The sequence below is a fragment of the Zonotrichia albicollis genome, chromosome 4 (genome assembly GCF_047830755.1).
Source record: "Zonotrichia albicollis isolate bZonAlb1 chromosome 4, bZonAlb1.hap1, whole genome shotgun sequence".
In the NCBI taxonomy this organism is placed as follows: domain Eukaryota; kingdom Metazoa; phylum Chordata; class Aves; order Passeriformes; family Passerellidae; genus Zonotrichia; species Zonotrichia albicollis.
The window spans coordinates 74,166,949-74,192,706 of NC_133822.1; the positions used below are offsets into that span (position 1 = coordinate 74,166,949).

The 25,758-nt window shown below is 44.9% G+C and overlaps 1 protein-coding gene across 1 annotated transcript in view; it reads left to right on the forward strand.

Moving 5' to 3' along the window:
- Window positions 1-25,758, forward strand: part of ST8SIA1 (ST8 alpha-N-acetyl-neuraminide alpha-2,8-sialyltransferase 1) — a 97,882-nt gene that overhangs the window by 26,018 nt on the left and 46,106 nt on the right. The window contains exons 2-3 of the mRNA XM_074540171.1: window positions 139-283; window positions 22,914-23,023. Of these exons, the coding sequence (XP_074396272.1) occupies window positions 139-283; window positions 22,914-23,023 (255 nt within the window). The remainder of the gene's footprint in view (window positions 1-138; window positions 284-22,913; window positions 23,024-25,758) is intronic.

A 25,758-nucleotide genomic window follows, 5' to 3' on the forward strand; every position in this document is an offset into this window, starting at 1 on the left:
CCATGGTTCATGTGCCGGCTGGGAAGTGTGGCTCGGGAGCGCCCGAGGGCAGCAGGAGCGGGGTGTGAGGGGTGGTGCTTAACAAAGGTGTGACAGGGCTCCAGTTAATGGCCTGTACTCTTCTGTTCCCTTCTCCAGGAAGCTGCTGGAAGAATGCTGTGACCCTGGGCAGCTCTTTGCTATGACAAAGAGGAATTCCCCCATGGGAAAGAACCTCTGGTTTGACGGGGAATTTTTATATTCTGTCACAATTGACAATGCAACTTACTCTCTCTTCCCACAGGTTAGTAACCGTGTTTTGTTTTCATTTTAAGTATTGAAATACTGAATCGTAACATTATTCAAATAAGTATAAATATGCTAAGAAATTGTATCTTCATTTCTCAATACCAAACAGCATCTGATTTCTTACTTCCACTTTCTGAAAATTTTGGTTGTGTGAGTGGTTAATACTTCTCTGGCTGCTTTTTGGAATGTACACAAGGGATGAACTTGGGTCACCTGTCTCGATTTCTGAAGAGTTTGGTTCTGGCTGTTTCAGGAGGGTGATTTCTGCATTTCTGCATTTCAGCCAGGAGTCGCAGTCACTGAGAGCCCTCACCCTCGCCTGCAGTGGCTGCAGCTCACACCTGTGCAGCCAGGAGGGGACAGAGCTGTGTGTGAATTGTCCCCAGTCACTGCCAGGTTAATGAAGTTCATTGGTGGCAAACGGTGCAAGCCCAACAAGAGCCAGCAGCTGGACTTGGCTGATTCTTACTGTGATTTTGAGTGTTGGAAGGGATTGGTTATTAGTGTCTATCAAAGGTGCTTTGGGTTAAATGCCGGGTTTTTGAGAGCTGGCAGTTTGCAATACTGATCTAGGCTGCTTCTTGTATGTGTAATTAACACAGGAACTGATACTAAATAGTGAGTTTGTTATATTGACTTTTGTATGTTGAACACAAATGCTTTATGTGGCTGCACACTTAAGGAAAGCTGACCTTCTGGCTGTATGAATTGATTGCTCAGAGTGTGTGTCCTGCCCAAGGTCTCAGGGCAGCCCCACCTTAAAAGCCAAGGGGGATTTATTTGCAGTAAATTTTTAAATGCGTTTTTCTGCTTCTCTCTTTGTTTCAAGAGCAGTACTTGCCTGAATTTTTCAGGCTCCTTCTTCAAAGAGTGTTGCCTATTATGAGCTTGCTTGCAAGCAGTTTTCCTGAAGATGAATATTCCTTTCAAAAGTATCCAGGAGCTTAAAACAATTCAGAAATACGGTTAATACTCTGAAATGCCGTGGGGATGTAACAGGAATGTAAAGGGCCACAGCTATGTTGATATAATCAAAAAATATTTCCTCTGGAATAAATAAAAATGGCTCCATCCTTACATTGCTGGGCTTGAGCAATTTGGTGATTGCAGGAGATTTCTCAGTCCCGAACCAGTGTCTAACTTATAGGATAATGTAACTCAAAATTCAGTAGGGAACTTGCTGTATTTCATCTTATAGAAAAATAAATATGTCCAAAGTTAACATGGAAAATGTCACTTTTTCTGAATGTGAGCAATACAAAACAGCATAATTTTTCTTCTGAGCAGTCTGTAGATGAAGTTCTTACAGCTGGGTCAACATTTCCTGACAGAGTGCTTTTCCACTAGAAATGCTCTTTCATGAAAATATAAATTTAGAATCACTTCATTAGTTTTTCAATTTTTCTTTGAAGTGAAAAGGTTGAAAGGTTTTGATGGTGCTAGGACATTTCATTTTAACTTTTTTTTTTTAATGTAGTACTTGAGCTGTTGGGGTTTCTTTTTATCAGCTCTGTTGCTGCCTCCTTTTTCCTCAGCCTTTGAGTGATTATATTACTCCTTTTCTTTTTTCAAGTTTTTGAACCACCAAGGGAGAAATTTGCAAAAGAGAAAAGCTTTTATGTGGAATTAGTCATTCAGTGCTGCATTTCAGTTTATGAGGACCAAATAGGATGTGGCAGCAGATGCTGGAAGCAGCTCCCCTCAGCCTGCCCTCTGTGTGCTTTTAGCCCTGGGTGTTGAGAATGAGGTTTTGCGAGGAAAATAAAATTATTCATTGAAAAAAATGCTCTGGCTTCATTGTATTTCACTTAAGCAGTTAGATGCTTTTGGTACCAGTAAATTATTTTAAATTACTGAATTATGGTTCCTCATCTGCCCAGATCCCTTGTAAAGTTTTGCCTGCAGAAGCTGTCAGTTACAGGAGTGGCTTCTTGCACTGAGATCCTCATGAATAGTCATCACAAATAGTGCTAGAGGAAACCAAAAAATAAAACTGCCAGCCACAAACAAAATTGGGAAGTGTGGCATCTGTTTCTGGGTACTTTGTGATCAGGAGAAAGGTGACACTTTCCAAATCACACATATAATACAAATATTTATTTACAGTTTTAAATCCCACCTCTAATAGAAAAGCAGAGAAAAAATTGCTCTAATTGTAAATGTAAAATGGAGACATTTTCTGACATTTTCTGAATGGTGTGTTGGGTTACAGTGACTTACTGATGATTGTGTTGTGTGATTTGTGTTTTTCATTCAGGGTTCCTGTTAAATTTTGGGAGCTTATTCTCACAACATTTTTTGTTTAGCCAGGGATTGTGTTGTCCTGCTGGTGCTGTTTCCAGGCAAATTCCCTGCTCTTGCAGTTATAGCCTGCAGCAAGTAGAATAATCTGTAATTATTTCAGGGGTAAAAAAGGTGTGGAAAGGGAGTTGGCTGTAGAGTCTGCAGGCTTTGTCCCTTTTTGCATGCTGGGAATACCAGGAAAGCCCAGCAATTGCTGCCCTGCTGGTGATTTTGGATGTGCTCTGTTAATTCTGGGCTAGCAGTGTGCTCTGTAATTAGGAACTCTTGGAGAAATACAGTGAAATATTGGCTGTCATTTGTGATACCTTTTCTTGATGCCTTGGATGTGGACGTAAATTTTAGGTCTAAAGATGTCCTTTAAAGCAGCTTTAATTTCTATTTTCATTAATTCTGCTGCCTAAGTAGGTACCACCTTGTGTGCCTTTGAGTTGTATTTAGTTAGGATTTGGGGAAATTTCTTGCTGCTTTCCCTTCTGTTCCCTTTTTTTCCTTCCTTCATTTTTTTTCCTTCTCCCTGTGCCTACATTAATATGCAAGCTCTGTTCTTGATTTGGGCTACATATATTGATTCAAAATGAAGATGTGCTAAACATCTTCATATGAATCTGATAATATGAAAGCTAAAACGTAAGGCATCACTTTCAGTCCTGGATAATCTTTAGCCATTGGTATTGGGGTGATCCAAACAAAAATGTGGCTTAATATTTAGTCAAGAGAAACCCCTGCCTTCCCTGTGATTGCATCCTGACTGATGCAGAGCAGTAACTGGAGCAGTTTGTGTGGTGTGTCAGAAATGCTGTAATGGAGCATCCTCTGCTCTGGCTGCTCAGTGTTTGTGACACTGCCCCGTGCAGACAAGGGGCAGCCATTCCTGATGGTGGAAATCCAATTTGTGCTGGAAAGCTGGAGCGTGTCCAGTGTGGAGTAATTGAATGAAGGAAGGGCGGCGTGCCCTTGTGGGGATGAGCTGAGTGGGAGCCAGGAGCTGCTGCCTGTCTGTCCCCTGTGGAGGCAGCTTTGGTCAGCCTGCCTTGCTTGTGGCTTTGTCTGCAGCAATGCAAGGCCAGGCCAGTGCAAACACACGAATGCCCTTTCCACATGTACAGTGCAAACACACGAACAGTGCTGCCCTTTCCACGTGTGGCAGAGACAGGGGAGGGCTGGATCTGGCTGCAGCGTCACTTGGCCTGCAGGCACAGGGCTGGGCTGCCCTGCCTCGGCCTCTGGGCCTCAGTCACACTCCCGAGCATCCCTCGCTCCCTTCCTGGGTCTCACGGGAGCTCGTGTGCTGCCCACTGCCTGCACAGCTGAAATGCTCTCTGCAGGATCCTTTCTGCACCACCTACTGGGCGCAGCTACACATTTCTGCTGTGGGGCTGCCAAGCACAGAGCAAAAAGGCTGAGCTCCAGGAGCAAGTGGGAGTGCAAGCAGCAAGGGACAGAGAGGCCCTGGGAATTTTATGGGCTTTTTTGTCAGTGTTCATCTGCTTTATGAGGACATAAACTTGCTGCTTTAGAAGCAGGAGCTGTCGCAAGCAAAAGCATAATTAAAGCAAGTGGGCACAGATGAGAAGCTGCAGGGACACCAGACTTGTGATGGCTCTAAGTGACTTCAGGGCACATGAACCTGGCTGGGGGTGTAGAAATAGAAATAAGGGTGGGTTTGAGTCTGCCCAAGGGCAGCACAGTTCCATTTGCTTTGTTTGTTTTATTACAGTTGTATATACCTGGTAAGATACTGAAAGGAGATTTGTTCCTCCATGCATAGGTTTTTCTGGCAGAGAACTTGTTTATATACTCAGACTTCCACCTACAGGTGCAGTGCAACCTTTGCTTCTTGAGAGAGCTTTGTCCTTTATACGCTGCTCACCTCTTGGCCTTTATTTTATTTATGAATTTTATTTAAAATCATCTTGTTCAGTTTAAAGATGTTTTACTGTATATGAGACTATATATTTTAATTATTCAGTGATCAGCACATTACATTAATTTTCTCTCTGCAGTAGTTGCCTTTTTTGGCAAGACGCTTCTTTAAATAGGCTTAATACCTGTACTAGCTTATCTGAGGCTTAGGTATGGGTGCATTTTGTACCCAGCTCTTAATACTTGGCAGAATAATGAGTATTAATTTATGGAATGCTACATATCTCTATATATATTTTTTTCTTTGTTGGTATAGCTCAGGTAAAATTTACTGGAATACAGCAGGATACCAGGTTATGTTCAGAAGATATTTATTGTGTAGCAGAGGTGCAGTCCCCCCTTCTCCCACATATTCCTAAACACAGATGGAAGCGTGGCTTAGTGGAGTCTGCAGGCCTGGACAAAGTCAGAGAAGGTTATGCCATGCTGAAGTTAAGATGGGGTAGCAAAGTTACATATCTTGTAGGAAGGTTGTGTAGTGACTTTCAGGAAATCCTTTGTGTCCTCTTGCTTAGGGGGGAGTGTCAGCCCAGCTGTACATGTAATGGGAGCCCTGCTGCATCACCGGTCAGACAGTGACTCACTGTAGCCAGGCATTATTGATTTGGAGTCCGTATCACATGATGGGGAGGGGAGGGCTGTGCTTCTCTCCTGGAGCTGCTTTTATCCCCTGAGTGATTCCCATGCAGCAGGCACTGCCTTCCAAGTGGCATTTTGGGCACAGGGAGAATAAGGCAGTGGTGCCTTTCTTCCATCAGGATGCACTGCATAAATCCTGCATGTGCAGCTTGCTCAGACCAGAATCCAGCCTGCTTTCTCCTTCTTGAGCTACAAAGCTTAATACTCTTTTGGAGTTGTTTAAGGAGAAGCTTGGCAATTAAGTCTGTGCTGCAGATTGTCTACTGGCCAGTCCCTACCAGCCTGAGGTGGCTTTGGAGTGTGGTGGCCAAGGGTTAGTCTGCAGTGCCAGGCAAAGGCAAGGAAACTGCAAGCACTGCTGTGGACTGAGCCAACATTTGACATTTAATGGCCCAGTGAATCTGGACTTGTGTAATGTAGCTGTGAATCCCAAGTGCACAAAGAAATAGTTCTTTTCAGTGCAGAAATGGTGTCTTTTTTTTTTTTTTTTCATTCTATAATTTCTTTTTCAAAGCCTGTCCTGGAGATTTCTGCCAGCTGTGGGCATTTGGGGCTGGGGGCAGGTGGCAGTGCCAGTCTGGGTGTGCTGTGGAGAAGAGCAGTTTTCCTAAGGACATACCTGGCTTTGCAGATGGTTTGAAGCCCAAGGGCATGGCTTCAGCTCAGCTCGTGAGCCCTTCATTGATGCTTTCTCTCCGTGCCCAGCTGTGGCAGGGGAGGGCCAGGGAGTGGCTGCTGTGGGTGCCTGTTTGGCCAGTGCCAAGCCCCAGGAACGAGGCAGGGACGCCCCCAAACACCAGGCAGCAGCAGTTCGTGGGGGGACCTCAGTGCCACCCGTGCCAAGCCAGGGGCTGCAGGGGATGCCCAGAGAGCTCTGCCAGCACACTGGAATGGCTTGGGCTGGAAGGGACCTTCACAATCACCTCATGCCCCACGGGCAGGGACACCTCCCACCAGAGCTGCCTGCTCAGAGCCCATCCAGCCGGGCCCTGAGCACTGACAGGGATCCAGGGCAGCCACAGCTGCTCTGGGCGGCCTCTGCCAGGATCTGTTTCTTTGAACCTCTAATCTAAGTCCCATCTTTCATGTTTTTCAGAAATATTTATCTAATAATTTTTACAGTTTCTTCATGGAAATTCCACAGCCCACTAGGCTGTCCAGTCTAGTGAGTTGCTGTCCTTATGCACAGAATACATTTCCTGACATCTAACTTGAAATTCCCCTTGGCTCTAAGTTAAGACAGGTTTTCTTCTTCTCTTTTCCACATATGACTGCTATCAAGTCTCCCCACAGTCTTCTTCTCTAGGCTGAACAACCACAAGTTTTTTACTCAAATTTTTTACTCAAATAGTTGGGGTTTTTTTAAACTTCTGAATGTTTTTGTTTTTCTGGTGGTCTGTAAGGAAAATATGTGCCAATTAACTGTGTGGTGCCCTCATAAATACATTCTCAGATTGATCCTTTGGAATGGTACAGCACATCGGGACCAAATACTCCAAAGCAGAGCTTAATGTCACCTTTCTGCTTGAACAAGCTCGTGTTTAGTGTTGCTGATTATTCTGTCACAGTGTGGCTTGGTACTGTGGAGCAATGCTGCAAATTTAAGTGTTGGGACTGGGCTCAACAGGAGACAGTTGAGGTGAAGGAAGACAATAAAAGCAAAGGCTGCAGAGATCTGTTCTCTGATCCAGCATTCTGCCAGTCACAATGAGAAAGCCAAAGAGAAATAATTCTTGTATGAGTATGATGCCTTTGTAGCAATTTCCTCGGGCACCTCATGGTCATTCACATTCAATGCATGGTGTTGTTGCACAGGTGAATCTATGCCTGAGGACCTCTGGAGAAAATGAAAATAAGGGTTTCTTCAGGTAGAGTTTGTGGGGAAGAAATGTTGCAAAATCCCCTTTTCCCCCACCATAAACAGAGATGCTGGACCACTATTCATTTTCCTTCACACAAAGAACAAAAAAAGGAAGAGACCTAGAGAGCCCCTGTGATACTCTGGCCAGTGTATGAATACAGAAGGAGCTGTGGTGGCAAAGTGAGTAATAAAGTCTGTGGTAAAACAGAGGAAGTGAAGCCTGGTTACTTCTGAGTCAACAGAAGTGTTCAGCTGACTTCAGCACGGCCAGGAGTTAGCCCTGTAACCTTTTGCTGAGTGCAGTTCTGCTAAGGACTCATCATTTTGGTATTGTGGCTTCTTGCACAACAAATAATGACCTTCTTTTTCCTTTTCCCCAGTTTCTCAGCCTTGATTAGCCATTGTTTTATGTGGTGAAGGAGCTCTCTTTGTCTAGTCTGACTGAAGGAGGATTCCTTCATGGCCAGGGACCTGGTGGAGTGAGTCCAGAGGAGAAACAGCACAGTTCATTACAGGGATGGAGCAGCTCTGCTGGGAGCAAAGCAGGGAAAATGGGACTGTTCAGCCTTTGGGGTGACCTCATGGTGGCCTTGCAGTGCCTGAAGGGAACCTACAACAGAGGGGCAGAGAGACATTTCACAGGGCCTGGGGAATGGCTTCACACTGACAGAGGGGGGGTTTGGATGGGATATGAGGGAAAATTCCTTACCATGTGGGAGGTGAGGTACTGAAACAGGCGAGTTCTGCCTATCCCATCCCTGGAACCCCAGGATGGGGCTCCTGGTCCAGTGGACAGTGTCCCTGCCCATGGCAGTGGGGTTGGAACTCAGTCTTTAAGGTGAGTTCTGATTCTATGTTATTTTCTGCAGCATTCTCTTGAGAAATGATCAGATACTGCCATGTTCAGGTGTGCATTTCCACCAGATTGTTGTCATGGAGCCAAGGTAGTCCTTGTGTTTTGTGAATTTCTTGTCAAATACCTGCTTGTTTGAGAACAGACCCTCTGAGACAAGGAAGTTGTAGAAAACCCCTGTCTAATGATAATTAGCAATGTTGGTTTCCCTCTCAAGTTTGATATGTTCTCCCACTGAGCTCTTGTAAGGCTGAGTACTTTTCTGAAACCTGCTGTTATGTGAAGCCTACAAAACAAATAACGTTTCCAAGTAGACCAGAAACTTGCTTTTTGTGCTTTCAAAGGGTCTTTGTTCATCAGAGGTAAAAAATGCAGAGGCAAAGTTAGAAAGTGTTCAGCATGGGTCTACTCTAATGTAAATTAGATCCTTCTTGCTTGCCTCATTATTAGCATTTTGATCCGCAAGGAACTCCTCATTCACAGTAATTAGCTATGCAAGATATAGTACCTGGTTTTATTCCTTTAAACATTAGCGTTTGGCCCTTCTTTGCATTCTTCCTGTGCTCTGGAGTTTGATATGCCAGTTACCTCCACGCAATATTACTCTTGCTAACCATGTAAACTTGATTTTCACACTCATTTGGTTTGTAAAATGCATGTTAATAACTATGTCCCTGCTATATTTTCTCTTTCCTTTCCCCTTCCTGTGAGCACTGCTGGCTTTATGGAACAGTGCACTTGGTTCCCTCTGCCAGCTGTGGTTGAGGGTGACATTTGCTCAGGGTAAGGTGACCTGCAAAGCCCCTGGGCCTGGCAGGGACCCCAGTGTGGTGGCTGTGCCCGCTCTGCTCTGGTGGCTCTGAGGGGATCTGCTGGAGCAGCTCTGTCGTTTCAGGCACAGATATTTACAGATATGTGAGCTAGCAAAAATGCTGCCCTTGTTATTCAGCAGAGCTGCTTCTTTCAGACCCCACTTGGTCTTATCTTCCCACTGATGAGCTATATTTGCGTTCCTTCAGAGCATCCACAGCTGCAGAAAAGCAGGCTGGAATGTAAGTTGCCCTGCTCCTAAACAGTGCCACCAGCTTAATTGGGTTTTTGTCATACCTTTGTCAGGGGCTAAGTTCTGCATGACTCTGCTGCCCTTACTTCTCCATGGAGATGACAATATAACAGATCAAAATCAAGCCTGATTTGCCAAGAGACCTCACAGAGAGATCTTGATTACACAAGTTCTCATAGGAGACACTTTGTCTCTTGTGCGGGGAGGTGGGCCCAGGTGACTCTGTAACCTGGGGATTAGATGGTTTTATTATGCAGGGATTCTTACTCAGCCAGGCTGTGACTCTGTCACCGAGAGCAGAACCCCAGTGGAACTGGGTTACAGGATGGGCATCATTTGTTTGGTTTGCCGTAGCTGAAGGAAAGAGTGCACAGTTCTTTGGGGTTTTAAATGCCTCCATGAGGCTTTGGTACGTGCTGAATTTGCCTGATCTAAGCCACAGCTGCCTCTAGTCTTACCCAGTAAAACTGAGTGGTGGGAGGACCTCAGATGGTGGAGTCAAAGCCCTGGAGATGTTCAAGAAACAGCTGGATGTGGCACTCAGTGCCCTGGGTTAGTTGACAAGCTGGTGACAGCTCAAAGGTTGCACTTGATAGCTCTGGAGGTCTTTTCCATCCTAAATTATTCTGTTATTATGTTTTCCTCTGCTCCCTCCATTTGTTTCTTTGTGCTGTTTTGATCTTCTCTGATCACAGAAATACTCTGGTTCCATTCTCAATCAGCATGTTGGGATGACATTTGTCTGTGGAGTTTAAGTCAATTTGATGTTATTTTAATACTCTGCAGAGCAGGGTTTTGGAACACTGGAAAATTATTTTGTTAAATATCTCGTTAGTGGGTCAGGTGGGGTTCCTTTTTGAAATCTCCTTAAAACTTGAGTAAATACGGAAAACATAAGTTGTGCAGTCAGTCACTTCATATCCCTTTTCCCTGTAAATGTAGGGAGTTTCTCCTGGCAAATATGTTAATACCCTGTTGTGTTTCCAAAGAAGCTAAATGCAGTACACCTTGTAAAAATGTGAAAGATAGGCATTTGGCTTTGATGAGTAGCCTTGCCACTAGAATTCATAATTTTTCAAGAAGCATTTTCTCTGAAATGAAGCTTTCAGAGTCTTCTTCCTTTCACTAACATATGCCTAACTACCACTTAACTTGCAGTGAGTGCACTCCAAATTCCTGTCAGAAAGAGTAACTTCAAAAACCACAAGTTTTACTGCAAAATCTGTCTTTTGATTGCCATGTCTTTGTTTTGCCTTCAGTGGATGTCTAGCTACTTATTTGAGGGATAAAAAAGCTGTCTCTGCAAAAATTATGAGCTGAGTGAAAATTATTTTTGTCTTTGCTGGTGCGTTAAGAGCAATTTATGCTGTACTTCAATAATCTTCCCACTCTCTTGGGACTTGCAATAGTTTCATTTGGATGGAGGAGAGAAACTTGGGTTTGGGGGAAGGAGCAGGAAACAAAGCAGATGCAGTCGAGGCTGTGTTGCAGCCTGCAGGTTCTCCGGGGTTTGGAATTCTGTGCTTAGAATGCCATGGGAAGGCTGCTGGGAGATCGGATCCCAGGCCAAATCCTGGAAAGCTGTGAACAATCAAAACAAATTACACATACCCCACATCTGGATTGCAATCAGAGTGCTGAGAAATGCTAGCCCAAGTTATCCTCTGTTTGAAATTCGTACATAGAATAGCTCAAATTTAAAATGGACTGTAGAAATTGCAGATTTTTATGGAGAAAATAATTTAATTTCTATCCTCACAGCTGCTTGGGCTGTAAATTGAATGACTGAGCTTTACCCTTGTGCTTTGGGTTCTTTAAGGCACTGCTGTGGCTGTGAAAATGGATATAAATTACAACAGTGTTTAGAGAAAATGAATTCAGGGTTGTCCAATCAGCTGTGTAGGCAATTACCTCATCTGCTGGGTCAGCACTGAGCACTTGCTCTTCTCATAAATTTATTACAAAATCATGGCAGTATTTTTTCATTCATGTTTGGAGTTCGTTGTTTTCTCTGTTTATTGCTTATTCCCAGATGGTATGGTGGCTAATTGCACTTTTGTTGCTGTGGTCTCTCTTTGTAGGTCCATGTGTATGATACATAGGAATATACAATTCAGGAATTTGGAAGTAACTGAAAATATTCTATCTACAAAGGAATTCTCTGTTGAAATCTCTCCATGTTAGGGCTTGATATTTCTTCATATGCACACATGCTTCATGGTGGGGGGTTTTATCTGACTATGGTGTGAGCTTTGCCTTAGAGGTCTGTCCTTCAGAGCAACCTGTTCTGACACAGGCAGCCAGACCAAACCCCTTTCTTTTGTCTGTCTGCCTGTGTGCCGTCATCCTTGGAATGGGTTGTGTGTGGCAGCTGGCAGAAGGGAGAAGTGCTGAGTGAAACCCTGCATGCTCCTATGCAGTGCTCTTGGGAAGGGGATTTTCTCACCTTGGTACCAAACTGTGAGGAGCTGTTCCTGGTCCACGCCCTGGGATGAGGGGCATTCAGGGTCTGAGGCTGGAGAGGGAAATTGCTGAGGGAGTGTTTGATCTGCACCCAGAGTGGAGCTCCTGCTCTGAAACACGTGGGGATTGTGCTTGTTCTGTGGGGAGTCCTGGTACACAGCAATTTCTGCAAGTTCACTGCAGCTCTGCTGGGATTGCTTTGCTGTGTTGAGTGGGGATGGCTGAATTTTAAGTAGGAGTGGGAGAAGTGATTTAAACAAAACAGTGTAGCCTGTGACCCACCACTTTGCCAAACTCGCTGTGAAAGACTTGCCCATTTTGAGTTCTGATGTAGAATCATTGCTAATTTATCTTTAGCAAAGTGCTGTAAAACAACCTCCTCTTCACTGGAATATTTGGAGTGCAGAGTCTGCCAGTCATTTGTGTCCTCCTCAGGCTTAATGAAACCTTGAAAATTCTCACTGCTTAAGTGGAGGCTGTGCCACTAAACTATCTCATGAATGAAAAATGCAGGCCATTAATTTATTAATATACATAAACTTTTCCATTGAATCTGGATTTGATTTATGAAAGATTACAAACCTCACAGGCCTCCAAGATTTTCATGCAAAAGCTCAATGAAACTCAATAGTTCTGGTAAGGTTTTCTTTGGGATTTAACTGACATGAAACACCCAAATGTGCCATTGCTTTGCTGACAAAAAGAAGATGAATGGACAAGAAGAGGATATGTGGGCTCTGGCAGTCCAAGAGTCACATTTGTTTGTGGTGAAAAGAGTACAGATCTATGTTGAAAGGTAGGAAAATCTAAGTAACACTACGAGGGGGATGCTGTTAAAAGGAGTCTGTTTATTCTGCATATTCTAGAAATCTTATTTACTGGGGGGAGAAGTGCACGATACTGTTGCTGACTTGGTTGTTAGCAGTGGGATGGTTGAATATCTGCCATTTCTAGCTGTCATGAATGGCATTGTCAGAGGACCAAGACAAAAATGGAAGGCCTGGGTGGTCCACTTGTGTAGAATGTTTACTAGAGATGCAAAAACGAAAGAGCCTAATCTGACTTTCTAATTACAGGTCATATTATAAGAGATTCTATACCTAGGGGAGAAACATTTTCTCTAAGTGTGACTTTTTTGGCTGAACATAATTGAGAAACAATATATTGTACAGCATTCAAAAAGTCATTTTTCAGTCCTTTTTGCCTGCCCTTTAAAGGCTATCTATGCGTGGAGAGCAACAACACTTGAATATATCTCTTTAATTGACTTGGAGAACTCTAAAAAACAAATTAGAGATGCTGTGGGAAGATGAAACCAGAGGGCACAGTTACATGTAGTGACAGACCAGGAGGGAATGGCTTCCAGCTAACAGAGAGTAGGTTTACATTGGGTATTGGGAACAAAGTCCTCACTCTGAGGCTGGTGAGGCCCTGGCAGAGGGTGCCCAGAGAAGCTGTGGCTGCCCCATCCCTGGAAGAGTTCAAAGCCAGGTTGGATGGGGCTCTCAGCAGCCTGGGACAGTGGATGGTGTTGAAATAAGATGACCTTTTAAGGTCCCTTCCAGCCCGGGCCATTCTATGACTTTATACGTCTCTTATCAAAAGCCAACAACCAACCTGTGCTGTCCTCCATGAGATCCATCATGTGAATAAAGAAAACTAAAGGAAAATTTCGAAGCTTAATTTTGGGGAGTATCAAAGTCAATCAACTCAGTTTTCAAAAGGTGGAAGATGATGACAATTCTTGTATGACATATCTTGGTAACAGGATGAAAAGTAAAGCAGCAGAGTGAGTATAAGAGGCAGAATGGAGTAATTTTCTCAGCCACAGAAACAAGTCTGGCCTAGGGATGTCTTTGGAAATGCTGCATGGGAGCTGCAGCCATCGTGTGTGAGTGTTGCTGTTCTGTGTTAGCAGGTACTGAGAGTGGGTTCAGCATGAGCCTAATTACCAGCCTCTCATCCCTGCTGGGGCTCAGGGACTCCTGCTGCTGCACTCCGAGCTGTTTGCTCCTTTACCCCATCCCCTCCCAGGTCACAAGGCTCAAATGTTTGCAGATAGAAGCTGTCCCTCCTCAGCCTAGCCATTAAACTGGGGCTGAGTAGGCCCCAAAAGCAAAGTGGAGGGAAAGCCTCTGGGCTTAGGCAGCTTGCTGTCGGGTAGTGCTTATTACTCAGGGAGTATTCAGTCCATTCCCATGATGTTAACAGCTTCCTGCTGCTCTGGGTGTTCATTAATTTGCCCTGAATTTGCAGCAGGTTTGGGAATTGCTTAAAGTGAAAAAAAAAGATTGGTTTTAGCTTGATAGGAAGCTCAAAACCTACTTGCTCAATACCTTAAAAATAACAAAATAATATTATGTCCTAGCAACTACTGTGATTTCACAGAACCTTAAAATCATTAAGGTTGGAAAAGACTTGCAAATTCATCAAGTCCAACCTTTGACTAATCACCCCCTTGTCAATTAAAGCATAGCACTGGGTCATTTCGTGACACCTCCAGGGATGGTGGCTCCACCACCTCCCTGGGCAGTCCATTCCAATGCTTAGCCACCTTTCTGTGGAGGAATTCCATCTGGAACTTCATTTCCATGGCTGTTTGTTCAGCTGGCAGAAGGGATTTGCAGTTTATTGGAACTGTTCGTTGCGTTCTCCAGGGTGCAGCCTGGGGCAGAGGGTTAGTTTCAGGCCCTTAGCTGAGGGATGCAGTCACCCCTGGCAGAGGGGAGCTGCAGTTTATTGAAGCTATTTGTTTGTGTTCTCCAGGGCGCAGAGAGTTTGTTTCAGGCCCTTTGTTCAGGGATGCGGCCCCGCCTGGCTGAGGGCTGCTCGCTGAGGGACGCCATCACCGCGGCTGAGGGCGGGCCGGGCCCGGCGGATCGCGGCGCTGTCCAGGGTTCTGCACCCACAAACCGCACACACGGGGATCACCTGGCTGCAGCAGGAGGTGCGCTGAGTTCTGTGAATTCTCTGGTGCCGAAAGCAAGGGAAGCACCGAGTCGGTGAGGAAAGGCCTTTGTGTGAGGTCAGATTTCAGATCCTAACGTGTAATTGAGCTGTCGTGGTTTGGGTTGGGCCCCTCAGGCCTGGCCTCCCTGTCTGGCTGCACTCTCAGTACGGGAGTGAGCCCCAGAGTACTTTCACAGAATCACGGGGTCGTTTAGGTTGGACAAGACCCCCAGGAGCCTTGACTCCAATCTTGGAATGATTTCCATGTTCTCAACTAGACCAGAGTGCTGAGTGCCACATCCCGGTGTTTACTGAGCATTCCCAAGGATGGTGATTGCCCCACCTGCCTGGGCAGCCCATGCTGGTTCCTGGCCAACCCTTCAGTGGAGAAATTCATGCTGATGGCAGCCTGAACTCTCCCTGGCACAGCTTGAGGCCACCTCCTCTTGTGCTGTAGCCCATTACCTGGGAACAGAGCCTGACCCCCCAGCTGCATCCTGCATTACCTGGGGGCAGAGCCTGACCCTCCCAGCTGCATCCTGCATTACCTGAGAGCAGAGCCTGACCCCCCCAGCTGCATCCTGCATTACCTGGGGGCAGAGCCTGACCCTCCCAGCTGCATCCTGCATTACCTGAGAACAGAGCCTGACCCCCACCTGGCTGCATCCTGCATTACCTGGGAGCAGAGCCTGACCCCCCCAGCTGCATCCTGCATTACCTGACAGCAGAGCCTGACCCCCCCAGCTGCATCCTGCATTACCTGGGGGCAGAGCCTGACCCCCCAGCTGCATCCTGCATTACCTGAGAGCAGAGCCTGACCCCCCCAGCTGCATCCTGCATTACCTGGGGGCAGAGCCTGACCCCCCAGCTGCATCCTGCATTACCTGAGAGCAGAGCCTGACCCCTCCCAGCTGCATCCTGCATTACCTGAGAGCAGAGCCTGCTCCCCACCCGGCTGCATCCTGCATTACCTGAGAACAGAGCCTGACCCCCCAGCTGCATCCTGCTTTCAGTACTTGTGGAGAGTGAGAAGGTTGCCCTGAGCCTCCTTTTCTCCAGGGTAAGAATCCCCAGCTCCCTCAGCTGCTCCCCACAGGACTTGTGCTCCAGACCCTTCCCCAGCTCTGTTGCTCTTCTCTGGACAAGGCTTCACATAAGCTTGCAAAAAAGTGACATTTTCTGATTATTTTTTAGGGAAGCTATATCCTTATATAATGAAAAAGCACTTTTCCCCACTTAATCTTATGTTGCTAAGTGTTTTATTATTGATGTAGAAGTGACTGCTGTTCATTCAAATCAGTCATGATAAGCTATTCATTAATTATTCTCATGCCCCTATGTGATAATACATTTTAAGGAGTTGAGTTTTCATTACCAGAAAAATAAATAGCTAATGGAAGCTTCATTGGTTCTGTAATTTCAGTAGTTATTCTCCTTTACCTCCTTGGCCTTCTAAACTTCTGTTTTCATAACCTTTAGAGATGACATTAATGGCACTGCATTTCCCTCTAATTGCTTCCTTATTTGGTAAACACGGCTTTTTAAGCACGTTGGTAGGCACTCATGATGTGTGAATCCTTTGATGCTGCTGACCTCCTTTCTGACTTTCCAGCGAGGGCTTTTAACCTTGGCTCTGCTTCTCCGCAGAAAGGCTGGCCTGAACAGAGTGCTGTAAATGCAGACCTGCACCGCTGCCTGATGTGCAGTCCTTGAAGGGCTCTGTGCTGTTATTTGCTTTTCGAGTCTCTGTGTCAGCTTTTCATGTCCTGTTAGTTACATCAGCCAGATCATGTGCTTCTGCATGGGGGGTAGAATAAAGGTGTAAGATGCAGGCTGATACATTGTTAATTAACCTCCACATCTGTTGTGAAATTTGCGGTTTTCAAGGGCTGAAATTTGTCTTAAAAGTTATGTTTTGCCTCCTTATCAATAAGATAAGTGAAATTTTCTTAAGAGGCTTAATTTTTCTCATTAATATAGGAGAAAAAAAAAATGGAAGCGTGCAAGTATTAACATCAGCAGTCTTCCCATGCTGCTGAGAAACCAATCTCAGTGTTTAAAGTCTGCTCAAATTTCCTGGACAGCTCAGTCCTTGCTCCTTGTCTTTGTAACCAGTGAATCTCAGAAGATGTCAGTGATTCATCTGAGTTGTTCAGAGCTTACAGAAAGGCAAGGCTCGCTTGTTGATGAGAGGATCTTTTCCTTGTAGAGGCTTGTTGTTTGAGTTTCTGTCAAAATGGAAGTGTGTTGCTGCTTTGATACTTCCCATGATATCTAAATCCATATTTTGATGCCTGTATAAGTTGATTAATTACCTTTGCTGTATCTGCATATTCATATCAATAGGATCAGGAATTCAGGGATCAGTTTCTATAAGTGTTATTGTCCTTTCTGCAATTAGGATTGACAGCCCTTTTTATTTTTTATGAGCTGAAACTAGGCTTATTTATTGCATATACTGTATCTTGCTAATAAGATTGTGAGGAACATGAAATTGTTGATAAACCCTTAGTAAAACTGGGAAAAGTAAACAGTGTTCTTTCCTGAACAATAGCTGGTCTTGCAAAATCTGCAGATATCTCCCTTGCTGGCTATGTGCTGTCCCACACTGCCACAGGGGAACAGTCCAACATTCTTTGCTTATTCCTACACCAGACATAAGTAAGCAGATAGCCTGCAGTTCTCCCTGTTCTCTTCTGGTTTCTGCTTCTACGCAAACTGTGCATCTTGAAATCACTGGGGGAGAATGCACAGGCAAGAGTTGGCGGACTTTGTCATTTGGCAGTCACATTATTTGGTTTTATCTTCGTTTCTCTACCTGGAATGTAACAGTTATTTACTTTAGCAAAGGCTTTTGTGTGTGAGAGTTAGCGTGTGCCTGCAGAGAGGAGCTCCCTCAGCCAGGATATTGTGCACTGCAAGGCAGGAGATTAACTGCCTTGAAGTTCATACTGCCTGTTCCCAGACCTGCAGGAGAACTCATTAAACTATCATAAGATAACTACTTGTTATCTTGTTTAATAGATTTACATGGCATTAACAAAGTAGTTTTCCGCCCAGAAGTGATGACTTGTGTTCATTCTTCTTTCCATGCAACACACAGCCACAACTTGAAAAGGTTTGGGTGCACTTTTTTTGGCTTAGGCTTAGAGCATTTTATTCGTGCAGCCCTGGTTGATAGGCAGCTTTTTGCCAGAGCATTCTTTATTTAAACTACTGTCTATGATATAAAGTCAGTAGTCTGTTCCCATCTACAGACGTGCTTTTTTGGTTTATTTTTTCCATAATCCCACACTGTGCTGCCCTGGCTGTATGGAGGCTGACTCTATTGAATTAAATGTCACATCAGCAATGTGATACGTTTTTAATTCCAAGCAAGTGCTCCCTTGCAGTGACATCATGCTGGGTAGAAAGCTGCTAAAGTTCACACCATTTTGAAGTTCCCACTTAAAGTGCAGCTGGAACTAAAAGTGACTGCCAGCTTAGTCACTGCTGCTCCGTGCTTTATGTGAATAATGTCGCAAAGTGTTCTCTCTCTCTTTAGCTGTGGCTGCTCTCAGCTCATGGATCCTTTTGGGTGGCAGAGCTTTTCCTGCAGCAGCCCTGCAATGCATTCAGCCTTCAAGTGATCCATGTGGATCCTGGAATAGTTCCTGAGGGTCTAATCTTGTGAAAATGTGAATAGTTCCTGAGGTTCTAGTCTTGTGAAAAACAGTAGTGCCCAAAGCAGGTATTTGCGGGGAGCACAAAGTTTGCATGTTGGATGTGAATCCCACCTCAGGGCTGAATGAAGACGCTGCTGTCATGGCTGAGACATGGACACCTGCAGAGGAGCTTGTCCCACCTGGGCAGCTTCTCTTTGGTACAAACACCGAGCTTCAGGTTTCAGCATGTACCAGCTGGCAGTGCCAAAATGAGCTGGAGAAGGCAGCTGGAGCTCCCTGTGGCATCTCTTCTTTATCTTCTTTCATGGTCACTGCCACCACTGCTTCTTGTAATAATCACATTTTAATCGGAGTCCCACCTGTTGCAGTGGGAGAGAGTGGGTTTAGACTAGGTATGTGGAATTTGGGATTTATTCCTGTGAGGGGGGTGAGGCAGTGGAGCAGGTGGGGCCCCGTTCCCTGGCCGTGCCCCTGGGCCACTCCTTGCTCCGGGCTCCTGCTCCTGGCTGGAGAGGAGGAGATGGGAGCAGCAGAGCCCCCGTTTCCCTGTTGGGACACGCCTGCCCTGGCACTGATGGGCTCTGAGGGGGGCACCAAGGGCCAAATGTGGCCTGTGGACGATGGAGAAGGAGCCGCTGCCACCCTGCAGCACCTGGCAGCTGGAAAGGCACCAGGACTCTCAGGGTTCAGCTGGCGCCTTGGCGAATTCACTGCAGCCTCACCCTCCTCATCGTGGTGCTGCCTGCTCGAAAGGGACAGCAGAATCACAGCATCTTTCCAATTCAAAAGGCTGATTTAAAAGATAAATTATTCTAATTTATGTTCTCAGCATTTTCAATGATTTTTATATCTTCAGCATTAAAGCAGAGGCTGAATACTGTAAATTTTCCTGTTTTTCCAGTAAGAACATGGTTTCTGATTAAAGTCTTTGGCAGCGAGTGGGCACAAAATTAGTGCATTAACAACCTAACAATGAAATCAAAGTGATTTAGAGTAGCATTATCTAAAATTATTTTTTGTTACTATGTGTAATGTTCTTTTAACTGATGACAATGATTTATTTCTGCTTAGATGAATGATGAAACTAATCAGTGCATTGCTTGAGAGATGCTTTGTTAAATTAGTCCCATGTTCAATTGGGAGTCTTTAATCCATTGCTCTGTGTGCTTGTCATTGAATTTGCAGGGGGATGTGCAGGTTCTTCTTTTGCTTACATGAATATGAACTAGAATGCCTTCACTGATTGCCAATGGAGTTTCATTGTTGAAGGAGGGGAAAATGAGACAGTGGGGCCTTCCTGGCTCTGGTGTTGTTGGGCGATACCGTTTTAAAAATGCTTCATGCAATTCATTTAATGAAGTGCTTGACTTATGTTTGCAAGGGAATTCCTCCTGCTTGTTTCCAATATGCAAGGTGTTACTATTTAAAAGTATTTGAAATTCTATGGTAATTATTGCTTAATAATGGGGATAAGTTGGTGGGTTTCTGGTACATTTTCTCTATCATACGAAATAAACTGAGGCTGGTTTTTTCCAGTCCACCCGCAAGACTGTGGCCATTCATAAAAATTTCATGAATGAAGAAAATAACATGTGTTGACAATGAAAATAGCAGTTTCAGGAAGCTAATATTAGTGGAAATGCTTTTGTTACAACTCTGCTGCCTAAAGCCAGCATTTGTTAGGCTGGCTTAGAATTCTGAGGAGAAAAACAGCTGTGGTTTTTGTGAACATTTAGCATAAACGACAGCTGGGTCCCTTTAATGTGAGAATTTACATACTGTCACCTATGAACTGATAATTTGCCTAGCAAAGGGTTGTGATGTGGAAGGTAAAGAGGGAAAGCATTAGAAGGCTTTGTGGAGAGAGGAAAAAAGCCATCTATGTATTTCAGAGTTGCTTATGGGCACACTTGAGTGTAGGACTTGCGTCAGTTTTGTGTGAGCAGACAGTTTTGTGTTTGCTTGGACAAAGAGCTCCTGGGATGTCCCTGCAGTGTCAGCAGTGACACAGCAAAGTCGTGTGCCAGATGGCACGTGCAGGTTCTCCCAGGTCACCCTGAGGAATGGCTCTGCCCTGAGCCCCGAGCGCCTGCCATGTCCCCAGGCAGCAGGGACAGCTGGTTCTGTGGGCTCTGCATTGCCCCTGCAGGCTGGGAATGGCCATGGGGCCTGGAGCCAGTGGGAAAGGGCGCCCCTGTGGGAAAGGGGCCATTGGTCCCGTTGAAGGGAGATGTGGGGGCTCTGGTGTCTGTGCCGTGCCCTGGACCTGCCGTGCTGTGCTGGGGAGGCACAAGTGTCTGTGGGCATGGTGGCTTTCACCAGGAGCTGTGTCCAGCCTGGTTTTCCTCTCTGTGCATAGGGCAGGTGGATCTGCACAGGTCAGGCACAGGGACACCCAAATGATGATATAATCTGCCCTTCCTGCTTTCCTTTGGCTTCCTCACATCACCCTGCCAGCCCTGAGCTCCTTTTGCCTCAGACCCACTGAAGGGATACCCAGTCCAAGATGTGATCCAAACTGGGGAATTATTTTGTTGTTAATCAGTAGCTATACCTTGGCAGGAGTGATTGAGTAGTTGCATTGTGAAACTTGTGGAAATTTATAGGCTTGGCTAACCCTTTGTTTTAAGGGAAAGGGAGTGCTGTTCTGAAATAAATAGCCTGCTTGGATGAGAGCCACTAGGAGTGAAGTCAACAGGACTAGGCAGTAAATGGGGGGAAGAAGAATTAGAATGATAAGCAAGAGATAGAAGTAGCAAATAAGGGTTTGATTAATGAAAAATGAGTGTAATTTGGAACATGTGTGTTGATGCCATTGTTTGTTAAAATGTAGAAATTGTATCTGTTTACACAAAGTGTGGGTTCCCACCAAACTCCCTACTTTGCACAAACTAAAATAAAAAATAGAACTACCTCACCTTGGTGTGGGAATTTTCTGTACACACCAGGTAGCAAGGCTGTGCTCAGGATAAACAAAAGGACAAGAGTTTGAAAACTTGATCAGCTTCTGGAAACTAAAGTATGTATGCAAATGAGAACTGGCATTGTCATCTCTGAGCAGAACAGGAAATAAGCTTCCCGTGAAGGACAGCAGGTCATCTCAAGCACTATTAAAGGCTGTCTGCAACTCGCAGAATTTGGAAGCATTTAACAACTGCTAAATGTGTGTTTGGGGGGTCTGAAGGCACAGAATTTGTGACAGTGCCCACTACCTTTAAAAGCAAGAGTTAATGTCTGCTGCCTTTGTGGTTTGGCACAGCCTTTGTGTAACCAGCTGTCTTGAGGGGAGCTTTGATGTATCTTTAGGAAAGGTACTGTTATTTATAGAACACATCTAGTCTGCATTTCCTCTGCTTCCCACCCCCATGCCTTTACAGAGAATGTGAGTTCTCATTGGATCAGGGTCATCTCACAGTTGAGATGTTCTTTGAATCTCAAGATATGCTTCAGTAAGTGTTAAGTTAAAAAATCTTCTTGAGAAGGCAGATGCAGGACAAGAATGCAGCTGCACAGTCAGTATTTCTCTGCTGTGCTATCATGACTGGCTCTCAGGACACTAACATTTACTTTCCTCCTTAAGCATATCTTAAGGCAGAGTTAGTTTTTTCATTACAAAGCAAGTTGTGACTTTATGGAAGCTGAACAGAGTCTAGTTTGCAGAGAAAGGTAGACAAAGCAAGTAAATCTAGGAAGAAGAGAAATAAGGCAGCAGGAATACGTTGTAAAAAACGCAGTGTGTGTGCTGTAATCCTGGCTCTGCTTTCTGGACCGTGTCCTGTGTTGCAGTGCCTGGTGAATGTGTGAGCCTGGCAGATGTTGCTGTGTACATGCCACTGAGGCCGCCCAGGAGAGCTGTTCTGTGCTGCTGCCTCCTCTCCCCTGGCATCCGTGTCCTCCGAGGCCTGGGCAGTAACTCCTGTCTCTGCTGCACAGGCAGGCTGTGGCAGGTGTGATAAATAAAAACCCCTGCACATTGTTCTTGCTTGAGGAGAATATTAGCTCTTGTCTTGTAGACAAATCACATTCTGTAACTAAATCTCACTGCTTTAAATTCACATGTCTCTTCACCACCTTTTTTTCATGTGCTGTGTGCTGTTTACATGGCTGCCCCATGCTCACAAGAGGCTTGTGGCTGACAGGAACATGTGCCATCCATAGTCTGAGATCCTCAGGAATGAGGATATGCAGAATCTAATACCTTACTATGTCTGGTGCATGGCATCCCATGACCATTTGTCTTTGCACTTTCATGCCCTGTTCAGCAGCTACAAGAGCTCCTCAGCTAAAATGGTCCCATTCTAATTTTAATTTATGCTGATACTAATTTGTAATGTGTCTGGGCAACTGGCTGTTTGAGGAGCTGCTGTCAAGCTCCAAGTGTCTTTGCCCAGGGCTCTGGATTGACCTGTCTCAGCAACACAGCCATGGAGAGAGCCAGGATGACTCCAGATTCCCAGCACACCTCTGTCATCTCAGCATTTCCTGTTCCTTCCTTCCTCTCCTCCTCGGAGGTGTCTTTTGTATATCAGCTCAGGAGCATCACTCTCATGGGTTGTTTGTCCTGTTTTCCTGGTTGTCTTGTTTCTCCTGTGTCCTTGCAGCTTTCCTGGAAGGCTTGTGAGGTGCCTGCCTTTGGCCAGTTCTGCCTCAGGACTAGAGGCAGTTTTGGTTTTGTAGAAAATCATCTTCTGTATCACGTTTGTTGCATCCTGGTGTGGGGAGCGGGGATCAGACTGGTTCTACGTGTACTTACCAGCTCATTTCTGTGCTTTTTTTTCCCTTCACTCCTAATTCTCTTTTTCTTTCTGTTACTCTGAGCCCCAACAGCTCCCTGGGCTCTCCAGGAGTGGCTGCTCCAAGGATGCTTTTCTGCTGTGTAAAACTGGTGTTGTTTTGTGTTGCTAGGCTACTCCCTTCCAGCTGCCACTGAAGAAGTGCTCTGTGGTGGGAAACGGCGGGATCCTGAAAAAGAGCGGCTGCGGCAAGCAAATCGATCAAGCAGACTTTGTCATGAGGTAAGGCAGAGCCCTCAATGGCACCTTATCCCCCTCCACCTGCTCTGCCTCAGCCCTTCCTGAGCTGTTCCCTTGGCATCCATCCATGATCTCTTGCCCTGGTGCCCTGCCTCTGCAGGATGCTGCACACAGCAGTGTGGGTCAGTGTGAGGAGAGTTTGGGCTTGGTTCTGCAAGGAGACATGGGTGAGGGCACCCTGTGCTGCTCAGTGAAGTTGTGAGGGCCTGTGCAGGGTCTCAGGGAGGTGCTGAGGAGCTGCTTGGCTCATCATTTATGCCCTGGTGGCCAGGCTGCTTCATCCTGCTCTGTCCTCTGAAGCTGAATGCCATCTGTGCGACCCGTGGAGCTCAGAGTGAGCAGGGGCTGGTTTAGGGGGCAGGGCTTGAGCTGCTGCAAGCCAAAATCTTCCTCTGTTTTTCTTCCCTCAAGACTGAACTGTGACTGTCTGAGGAAAGGCCAAACTTCTTCTCTTGAGGATTTTGTGATTCTTCACATTTCCTTTCCCTCCAGCCTTCCTCAATTTACAAGAACCTGTCAGGAGGGATGCTGAACCAGCTACTGCTTTTGTGATTGAATTTGGCACTTTGTAGGCCTGTGGTCCTTAAGGAAGAAAGACAGAAATTAGTTCCTCCCTGATAAACATGAACAAGAGAAACATTGTGGGGGAGAAAGTGGAGGAATGCTCCAAAAGAGATGAGAACTGGAGTTTCTTTGGCTTTCTGACGGATGCATAACGAACACCCACTAGAACAAGTCTCCTCATTACATCCTGATGGCTTATTATAAAACTATACAAATTTGCTCTAAACCATTCCTGTAATTTCTGGTTTGCAAAGACCAAAAATGCCTTCATTATTAAATGCCTGTTAATGCAGAGAAACAGAACACATTTAAGGCAAACATATGCTTGGAGCACTTAGGGAAGAGAAGATGGAAAGCACAGGGGGAGAGCAGCACTCTGATTGCCATTACTGCAGGACTCCTGAGGTGTTCCATAGACTAAATACCAGAGGCTGCAGTGTATATGCAGATTCTTGCATTCTGTATTTTATAGACATTAAAATGCTGTAGGAGCAACCAGTTACAAAAACAACAGAAGTTTAAAAAAAAAGCCAACAAAACAGCAGCTATTTTACCTTGATCATAAAACCCTCTTTCTCTGCAGGGAGGGTAAAGCAACCATTATATGTGCAGAGCTTGTTTTGATTTAGAAATAAGTGATAGGGAGAATCCTGCTAGAATCCCATTTGCTGTCTGCAGGCTCTGTGGTATTAGTGATATGAAATAATTTTAATGGAAAATTTAGTTGATCTTTTCTAAATCTCATTTCTATAATCTGAGAACTGAGACAGAGCACAATAGTGACTTCCCTAACACTTCTCATTAAAAAAAAAATAAATTGTGCAATGTCTTCAAAGAGTTTCTGCAGTGTGAAATGTCCTGCCAGGTTTTGCCCTTGTTTGTTAATTCCTTTCATGTGAATTCTTATTTCACTTATGTGTATTTCCATAAGCTTTGTCCAGAGAGAGAAGATGGCTGCAGTCATGTGTTGTAATTGCTAAGGGTATTTAATGAGTTCCTCATCTGGTTGCTGAGCATCTCCTACCAGCACAGTTGTTCCAACACAGAGATGAGAGGAGCAGCAGTTCTCAGCCCCTGAGGCACAGCAAGCTGCCTGTGCAATGGCAAAGGTGCATATGGTCCCCATGTGTAGGCATTGTGGTTGGAATGGGCTCTTCTGATTTTCAAGTTTGTAATTCTTATTTCTAAGAAAAAAAAAAGTTTTCCCCCACTCCCTACCTCCTAATGCTTACTTTAAGAGAAGGGTGTTGGTTAGTAGTCCCAAGCCATGTCTTTAACTCTATTTTCGTGTACTTACTTCTCAGTACCGGATCTAACAGTAAGAGAAATAAAAATAAAATTTCTTAGGATGAGTTTTGTGCTTCAGTGTGCTCCTCACCTGCAGAACACTCAGCACTCTGCTGACCAATCCAAGAAAATAACTGGGAAGATCAGGTAACAGATTTCCTGCAGTTTCCTGTGGATACTCAGCCCATTGCTCAATGTTTCCTGCACTGTCAGGTGGGAACCAGACTTACAGATGATGTGTTGAAATCATGCACCTGTGACTGGCTTATGCAAGAACTGTCATTATCTAGATGCAGAGGTGACAAAAACCAGGGTGAGGTCTTAGTCCTTCATAGTGCTTTTAAATCAACTTGAACCAAAAATGGCTTTTTAAAAGTGTGCCCTGTGAGCTTGTGTCTATTCAAAGCAGGGAGCATTCAGTTGTGATCTGCCAGAAATATCATGCCACCTCTCTGCCCTAGGGCAGATCAGCTCTAAATCTTCCTTCACAAATATTTGTTTGACTTTTATTTTACTTTTTCTTAAGGCTTTATAATTTCTGTTTGTAGGAATTAAAATTTCCCTAAGCTTCTGGCCCTTTCCTTTCCCATCAATGACTGCAGTTTCTGAAAACTCTTATTTTGATTTTTTTTTCTGTCTTCTTTTGAATTTCTCTAGCTTCTCCTTATTTGTGGTACAGTGACCTAGAAGCTGTTTCCTGACTGAAATCTCAATACATTGTACGCATCTTAACAAGTACAGTCATGAAAATGAGAAAATATTCCTGGAAATTCTGTATTTCTTGATGGATGTGAATTAATTCATTATGTTTCATGTAGTTAGGACATTGTTGTCCTTTTCCTTGGCATTGCTTAGTGATGAGAATT